At 34.2% G+C, this 9,689-nt stretch overlaps 1 protein-coding gene across 1 annotated transcript; it reads left to right on the top strand.

Moving 5' to 3' along the window:
- The first annotated feature begins 7,586 nt into the window (after nt 1-7,586).
- Nucleotides 7,587-9,317, top strand: LOC135147180 (amidophosphoribosyltransferase, chloroplastic-like). Its single transcript, XM_064080032.1, has one exon. It carries the CDS (start codon nt 7,587-7,589, stop codon nt 9,315-9,317), a length of 1,731 nt encoding a protein of 576 aa, XP_063936102.1.
- Nucleotides 9,318-9,689: the final 372 nt, after the last annotated feature.

Genomic DNA, 9,689 nt, shown 5'->3' with positions numbered 1-9,689 from the left:
GGAAGTATTGAGGCAGTACAAGAGAGCCATGGAATGGGAGGATGATGAAGACCGCATGAAGAAGACACTAATTATGTTTGTCAAGGATAACTTGAGGCTTTACAAGTCTCATTTTAACCAAGTCACGCAAGAAATTCAAGACCTGAAGTCTTCTATGACTTCCTTGAAGGTGGAAAATTGGAAAAATCTAGAAGACAGGGTTCCCATGGGCACAATTTCGAGACTGAGGTCAAGGCTAGAACATGAGCCAATCTTGAATGCTTCTATTGCCATGCTGGATAGGAGGGTGACACGGATGGAGGGTCAACTCAATCGGGTAAAATCATCAGAAGCTATTTCTCTCACTGTTCCAGGCTCAAGGCATTCCTAATCCTCCATTGCTTGATGCTAACAAAAAGGGGGAGAAGTCTACAACAGAATCTTCTACTATTGCTGCTACAAGTACACAACCATCTTCCAACCACTAAAGCTTCAAGAAAAAGAGAAGGAGCCTATTGCAGGACTTCTCAAGCAAACAGAGTCAACTGCACATGGGGAGTCCAAGTAAACAGAGTCAACTACACAGGGGGAGCTTGTTATAGTCTCAACTTCTCTTCCTCCTGTGGCTGAAGAAGGAAAGGAAGAGAAGAAGAAGGAGCCACCTAAAGTTTCCTCTGAAAGTGGTTCTATGAAAAGCATCAAAACAAGAGGTGAGTCTTCTCATTTAAATGAGTCTAGACCTTGCATTGTTCATTCCCCTTCTCCAAAGAAGCCTCATGGAAAGAATAAATTTGTTAAGGATTTTCGAATGCCTAAGATTAACAAGTATAAGCTGCTTGATCTTGCTAGTCATATGGGAAAATTCGGAAAGAAATGGGATGAAGATGAAAAAGAGAAAAAAGAACAAGAAAAGGCTGAGAAAGAAAAGGTTGAGCGAGAAAAGAAGGATGTTGAGGAAGGAAAGCCTGTAAAGCCAAAGCTGTTTGTTGGAAAATTAGCTCATGATAGCTTGTGGAGATCTGAGTTTGCATTTATTACAAGGAATGATCAAATTATTTGTGTTCCACCTGGACACCCCTTGTACTCAAAAGCCAAAGAAGATGAAGAGGAAAGGCTAAAAGGATCCATCATAGTTGATGATGCTTAGTTTCAAAGATTTATTGAACAGTTTCAAGCTGAACTGGATGATGAGCTGAGAGATGAATTGGGTGAAGAATCTAATCTAGCTCTTCAACAGCAAATTCTGGATGAGGCAAAGAAGAACTTAAAATTTTAAGAGTAAGAAAAAGAAGCAATCAAATCTAGAAGTTGAGCAGCTAGCAAAAAGGTCAAGACAAAAGGAGAGAACCAAAAGGTCAGATAGACAAGCTGAAATTCAAAAACCACCTTCTTCAACTTGTGATTTTCCATAATTCAATATCAACCCTGATGAGATTAAAGAGGAGCCTGTGGAGTTTGATTTGTCAAAAATGAATTTTCCTAAAATATTTATATCCAAAGAAGATGAGATGGCTGACTCTCTTGGATCTAAGAAAAATAAATCTTTTTCAAGAACAAAAGTCATGCAAGTGCAGATTAGGGAGAAGAAGCATGGTAATCCTAAGAGATTTGATCTCGTTGGGCCAGTTCATGTACAATCTCCAACTAGAGAAGTTGTAATTCCACCTGTACTTGAAATTGTCAAGATTCCAAAGTCAAATTTTGCCTATGCCTTTCACATTAGTGAACAACCTCCCATTGAGCTGTACCTAAATGAACTGGAATGGGTAAAGGTTTTGCAAACAACTAACAGATATCCTGAAAGGTTGGAGTTTCACTATAAAACTGGACCCAGGATCATTCGGCCTTTACAAAGAATTCTTGATCAAGACTACTATGCTCTCATTAAGACTGTTTATATGAAGATGGATACCAATAGTGCATTTGCAAATGGCGTGATTCTAAGGAAGTTTGAAGAAATTCAAAGAAGCTGGAGCAATCCAACAGACCCACCATTAAGATTGTCCCTCCCTGAAACGGGCAAAATAATTCATGATCAACCTTCAAGGTTAATGACATTCAGGGATGAACAAGGAATAAAAGATTCTTTAGGTTGAAGGATCGTGCTAAGGTTAATGACACTCTTCCATGCTGAAGAAGCTCAAACAAAAGATTCCTGAGGAAGCTGACTTCATTCTAGATCTGCAAAGAGAGATCAATATCAAATTGGAAAAACAAGGGAAGAAGTGGTTCAGCAAAAGGATTGAAGACAAAGCAAGAGAAAAGAAATGAATCTAATTTGCTCAGTCTAGAGGAGCACTTCATCTCTACTATACTCTCTTTTCCCCTTGCCATTTATACTCTTGCAATCTTATTCAGTTCAGTTAAAAATCTTTGTAATGTTCTATGGTAGTATGTTTTGTTATCATCAAGCACCCAGATTTAAATCTGAAATTTCTTAACGGATATAAATAGGGGGAGATTGTTAGGAATATGTGATGATTGATGATATAAAGTTGTTTTATCTTGTACTTAGTTAAATTCCAATGCAGATAATCAATGGCTACCATACTTTTAGTAGTAGCAATTTATCTGATAACTCTTCAACGGCTGATGTGGTACTATAACAAAACTATAGTATCTTAATCTTAGCAGTTGATAGAAAAATTAGTGATCAGCCTGTATAGCAATTGTTCTATCAATGGATGTATAGATAGGGTGGCATAATTGTAAATATTTGGAGTCATGTAATCTGTACAAGTGAAGTGAAGATCAATTGCTAATCAAAAGCATCAATGGCTGAATAAATAATCTATCAACGGCTACATCTATCCTATCAATGGCTAATCAAGTTAAGCTATCAATTGATGATTCAAGAAGCTATCAACGGCTACATCCTTACTAGCGGTTGATGACTACCAATTGACAGTTACAAGTCAAGTAAAAGACAAAAGGCACGTGGGTTGATGAGAAAGGTGTTGCACCAGTTTTGGAAGGTAAACCAAAAGTAGTTTAGTCAAATATTGAGAACCTCGAAGCCTACCATTTTTAGCAAAGCAACAAGAATTTCAAGCTGCCAAAAGTACTATCAAGTCCAAGAAATTTAATATTTGTACCAGTTAAAAAAGGAGTAGGTTTATACTTTTGCAGACTAGCTTAGTTTGTAGTAGTATATATTCACATTGTAATTTTCATATCATTGTATCCAAACACTGAGAACCGAAGAGCAAACCACTAGTAATAGCAAAAAACAAATTGTAAGCTTCTGCTCTTCATTCTTTAGTAAGCAGCCAAGTAATATTTACTTGGGAGGCTGTTAATAGAAAAATCTCTCAGGTGGACTAAACAACCCACCTGAAATTTTAAGATCCTTGTTCTTTAAATTTCTGTTTATCTTTTTATTATCTCTTGTGTTTTGAATATAATCTGTTAGGCAAAAATAGTTCAAAATTTTTGTAGATTGTATTCAACCCCCCTTCTACATTTTATATTATTGTTTGCATTGTCAAATAACATATTTATTATTATGTAAAAGTAAATATGAAATTTTTTAATTTAATTTAAAATTATATTCATAAATATGAAAAACTTATAATTGTATTTAAAATTATATTCATATTAAAATAATGTATAAGCAAATATTATAGAATTAGAGTTGTGATAAGAGTCTGAGATTGTATTAATGAAATATGTTTATAATTAATAAGAAATGAAAATTATTATATTATACAAATAATATAATTTTACTAATGAATTCAAAATTTGATATGTGTGACATCAAATGGAGAATTCCTCATAAAAGTCATCCTTTTGTCCCGAAGCACTTCTATTTGAGGATCGCGTTTAATACGTATTTTAAAATTCTTATAAAATATAAATGGGAAGTTATCGGATATGCCCTTTTTTAAGCTTTTTATTGCAAACTTACTACTTCATAAATCTAATTGCAGATTTACGTTTTTAGTAGGAAAAAAGAGATGTAAATTGCATTAATACGGTACTTCCATTCTATTGTTTAAACTCATCGTCCCTCTCCTCATTTACTCTTTGTCTCAATCTTCTTCCACCCTCTCCCCATATCCTCTCTTTCTCTCTCCTCTATCTCCATTTCCTCACTTTCCTTTTTCTCTATCATTGCTCTCTTTCTGTCTCGCATTGTCTTGAAGAAAGCGAAGGATTCCGCCGATTATTGGGATCGGAGTTTCATCATCGGCGACGAGCGACGGCGATTGTATCGCCAGTCGGCAGAGGATGAGTGTGGCAACGACGAGAGTGACGAAGAAGAGGATGCTAGTGTTGAGTCATTTCATGTTGTAGTAGAGATTCATTAAATTTGATTTCATAATTGGTCGCTGAGTGTGTGAGAAATCGAGAGGGTCAGGGGTTTTAATTAGTATGGTGGTGTGTGTGGTGATGTCCTAACGAGGTTGAAGGTTGGTTGCTTTTAGTTGATTTCTAGTTTATTGTTTTAGTTGCTTCTGAGATTGTAATGTTTATATTAGTATTAGCCCTGCAAGGTATTCATTTGTTTGTCTTTGCAACCAGTTGCAACTTATTATGTAACTAAATGTAATTTTCAAAAAAAAAAAATCAAAGTAGCATTTCTGGTTGCATACATGGTAGCTAGCAGTTGCAGATATGGTTGCATATGCAACCACCGTATTTTTGCAACTATTTTTTAGAATATAGTATTCTTGCAATTTGTTTCAAAAAGTGATAGTATTTTTGCAAAAATTCTTTTAAACTTGGTTATTTATGAAAAAAGCCCAATATAATTTTATAAATTATTTAATTTTATATATCATTAAATTTTAATATTTAAATATATTTCATATGTAAGTTCAAGTTCATATAGTAATACAAAAATATTAGAATATTAAAGTACCAGTCATAATTTTTAGTTTAATCATAATTAATATTTTTGATTATCCAAATTTATATATAATGTATCATTTATAAGTAGTGTTAAACATAATTATTATTTAAATATTAATATTTTTCAACTTTAACCTGCATTAAGATTAATGTTCTGCTTTTTGAGTTATATTGTAGAACATTGATTTATAAAAGTAATTGTATTATGATGTTTATATTAGAGAATATAATCTACGTGTTTTTGGATGTTTATAAATATTGTATAACAAAAAGTTAAAACTATATTATATTTATTACTTAAATATTCTAATATCATTGTATATTCCATAAAACGTGATCCTTTATATTATATACTTATATATGATAAGCATAAGGAGATAATTTGGTTGCACGGCCGGTTAGTCGTCTTACTGCCATAAGCTTATCATCCGTTCGTTCGATCGTATATAGAACATATAAGCACCGTTAGATTAAAACAAAATTATGTTCTATTCTATAAAACAACTATATCTACTTGCATATTTATGATTCCTTTTCTTAATCCAAAACATATTCTATCTTTCACATGTTTATGATTTTTTAATCCAAAACAAATATTTCCTATCAGTTTTAATTGTAGAAGTATAAAAATCACACAGTCACAAAACTATTTTTATCTAATATATTATCTTAAACAACATACTTATTAAAAAAATAATATTATGCACAATATTAATATTAATAAGGCGAATTTATGTGGGGAACGAACACAAAAACCATTTCTTAATCCAAAACAAAAATTTTACCTTTTGCTTGCATGTTTATGATTCTTTTTCTTAATTCAAAACAAATTATGTTTACCAATTTTAATAATAGAACCATATAAATTTTTATAAAAATAAATAAATAACTTTAGGAATAGAACCCTGCGACACAAATACACATCAACAAAAAAAATTAACAGAAAGACGTGAAATTATTGTAATAAAGTTGATATTACATACAAAATTCTCCCATACAAATAAAAATTAATCAAAAATACTATACCAACACATTGGACAACACCAAAACCTTTCCGATATAAAACTGGCCAAGATCTTGAACATAAATCGCTATACATAGGCTTACTAATTTCTCCTCTCATCTTTGTAAAAATCCTTTTTTAAAATTTTGTTAATATCAAAAGAAGAATATATCAGAGGAACAAAAGACGAGCATACGATTTCATGAAAAATATTTCAAAAGACACATAAAAGAATAACAAAGAGATCATAATAAATGATGTTGCGAATAATGTAACAATGCTACCAAATAAACACGAAGACAAAGGTCAAAATCAAGACGTGATCAAAAACACAGACAAGAGGTTAGTACTGCAGAAATAATACTACCTTAAAAATAATATAATTTCATATTTTGTTTTTATTTAATTTAAAATTATAATTTATTATTGATAAGTAATTTTTTTCATCATTTTAAAAGTATTAAGAATAGAATTTATAAAACAATTAAAAGAGTCACGTGCATTTGCACGGATTACAAGCTTATATATCTTAGAGGGGTGTATCGGATTGGGATTTTAAAGCATGTTTTTGTTTTTATGAAATCCGAGGGTATTCAATTGGGATTGTTTGAAATCCATTAAAATCTTGAGGTATTCAATTGGGATTTTAAATTATGCTACAAAATCTGGTGGTATTCAATTGGAATTTTAAATTATGCTTTAAAATCTGATGGTATTCAATTGGGATTGTTTAAAATTCATTAAAATCTGATGGTATTCAAATGCTGATGGATTTTTTTTCATTTCATAAAATGATGGATTTTGTGGCATTCTTCGGTGTATTTTAAGTTTTTTGAAATCCCATCAAAATCAATGGGATTTTGAAGCATTGTACCTAAATCCCATCAACTCTGCGACATTTTATCAAGAATCCGCACAAAATCAAAATCCCATACAATCCACTAAAATCTATAGACAAAAAACAATCTATTAAAATCCCAATCGAATACACCCCCATTAAAATAAGAGGGGTGTATTTGATTGGGATTTTAATGGATTGTTTTTAGTCTATGGATTTTAATGGATTGTGTCTGATTTTGATTTTGTGCGGATTCTTGATAAAATGTCGCAGAGTTGATAGGATTTAAGCACAATGCTTCAAAATCCCATTGATTTTAATGGAATTTCAAAACTGAAGAATGCCACAAAATCCATCATTTTATGAAATGCAAAAAAATCCATCAGCATTTGAATACCATCAGATTTTAATGGATTTTAAACAATCCCAATTGAATACCATCGGATTTTAAAGCATAATTTAAAATCTCAATTGAATACCACCAGATTTTGTAGCATAATTTGAAATCTCAATTGAATACCTCAAAATTTTAATGGATTTCAAACAATTTCAATCGAATACTCTCGGATTTCATGAATGCAAAAAAATGCTTTAAAATCTCAATCCAATACACCTGCAAGTATAAGTGATCAATCCATTAAAAAACATATAAATGATTCTGATATCAATTTTCCGTTATTACCCGAAACACTCCAAAATGTCGAATATATCATACAGTACAATTTTACGTTATTGCACGGAACTCCAAAATATCGAATATATTATAGAATAATCAACTTTCATTTTAAGCGATTGCAGCACTATTTTACTACTATAAGTTGAAGACACATAGCGGCGTGTGTCCACCCACCCTGCTCCCTGTTAACTGTGTGTTTTTAGTGTGTGTAATCTCTGTCGTCCTCCCCTGTTCCCATGGCCATGGCCGCCGCCGCCACTCATCTACACAGTCTGTCACTAGCGCCACAAAAACCCCATTTGTTCATCTGCAAAACCCCGTATCAAAGACCCCTCTTCTCCCTCTCTAAAACCCTAACCCCAATCCCCCCACTCTCTAAAACCCTTGTCACAGCTCTCTCAAACAACCCCATTTCCACCTTTGTGACGTCCAATAATCATGACCCAGATGATGATTTTGATGAGAAACCCCGAGAAGAGTGCGGTGTTGTGGGGATTTATGGGGACCAAGAAGCCTCAAGACTCTGTTATTTGGCTTTACATGCGTTACAACATCGTGGCCAAGAAGGGGCTGGAATTGTTACTAATCATGACAATGTCTTGCATTCTGTTACTGGAGTTGGCCTTGTTTCTGAAGTGTTTGATCAATCGAAGCTCGATCAGCTTCCGGGTGATTCGGCGATTGGTCATGTAAGGTACTCTACTGCTGGTGCTTCTATGTTGAAAAATGTACAACCTTTTGTTACTAGATATAGATATGGTTCTGTTGGTGTTGCGCATAATGGTAATTTGGTTAATTATGAAGAACTTAGGATTAAGCTTGAGGAAAATGGCTCAATTTTTACGACTAGTAGTGATACTGAGGTTGTTTTGCATTTGATTGCTATAAGTAAAGCTAGGCCGTTCTTTTTGAGGATTGTTGAGGCTTGTGGGAAGCTTGAAGGGGCTTATTCCATGGTGTTCTTGACTGAGGAGAAGTTAGTTGCGGTTAGGGATCCTTATGGGTTTAGGCCTTTGGTTATGGGTAGGAGGAGTAATGGGGCTGTTGTGTTTGCTTCTGAGACTTGTGCATTGGATTTGATTGAGGCTAGGTATGAGAGGGAAGTTGCACCTGGTGAGGTTATTGTGGTGGATAATACGGGAATTGAGTCTTCGCTTTGTTTAATGAAACATGTGGTGCCGAAAGCTTGTATCTTTGAGCATATTTATTTTGCTTTGCCTAATTCGGTAGTATTTGGGAGGTCTGTTTATGAATCCCGTAGGAAGTTTGGGGAAATACTTGCTACTGAGGCACCTGTTGATTGTGATGTTGTGATTGCTGTCCCGGATTCAGGAGTTGTAGCCGCTCTTGGTTATGCTACAAAAGCAGGGGTGCCATTTCAACAAGGGTTGATCAGGTCGCATTATGTTGGAAGAACTTTTATTGAACCTTCACAAAAGATTAGGGATTTCGGGGTCAAGCTTAAGTTGTCTCCGGTTCGAGCAGTTTTGGAGGGAAAGAGGGTGGTTGTTGTTGATGATTCAATTGTAAGGGGGACAACTTCCTCAAAAATTGTAAGGTTGTTAAAGGAGGCAGGAGCCAAAGAAGTTCACATGAGGATCTCAAGCCCACCTATAATTGCTTCTTGTTATTATGGGGTGGACACGCCTAGTTCCGAGGAGTTGATATCCAATAGAATGACTGTGGAGGAAATCAGGGACTTCATAGGGTCTGATTCGCTCGCCTTTCTGCCAATCGACAGCATGAAAGGATTCATGGGAACTGATTCTAAGAACTTCTGCTATGCTTGTTTTTCTGGGAATTACCCTGTGCTGCCCACTGGTAAAGTGAAACGAGTGGGTGACTTCTTGGATGATGGACTAAGTGGAAGTATTGATTCGTTTGATGAAGGATGGATCCATGGAACTAAAAATGAAGTTGGCAAGACTATAAACTCAGTGAAAGAGGAAGATGAAGTTGTTGCATAATTGATGCTTATAATGGTATGTAAAGCTGCTAGTCAGCAGAGGGCAGAAGCAAACATTTCGGGTTTCTACATGGGATTCAGGATGATGAGTAGTTTATTTAGTGTTACTGTAGGGAAGTCTTGGTTGGCTTTGTAATGTTTTTTCTGTTGTGGGGATTTTTTATGCAATGCATCAGTGTCATGATAAAATGTTGTATGAAAGATAAATCCTTATCATTTGGGCTTTGTTTTTGTTGTGAACTTTTGATTGTGTTCTGTGTGGCGAGTGTAACAGGTAAAGGCAGCATCAAAGTTACTGAGGTAATGACCTGAGGTTAACTTAAGATAATATCAGATGTCTATCACCTAAAACTGATGTTGATGAAGACAATAA

This window comes from Daucus carota, chromosome 6 (genome assembly GCF_001625215.2).
Source record: "Daucus carota subsp. sativus chromosome 6, DH1 v3.0, whole genome shotgun sequence".
Taxonomy (NCBI): Eukaryota; Viridiplantae; Streptophyta; class Magnoliopsida; order Apiales; family Apiaceae; genus Daucus; species Daucus carota.
This window is presented reverse-complemented; position numbering and strand designations above follow the sequence as displayed.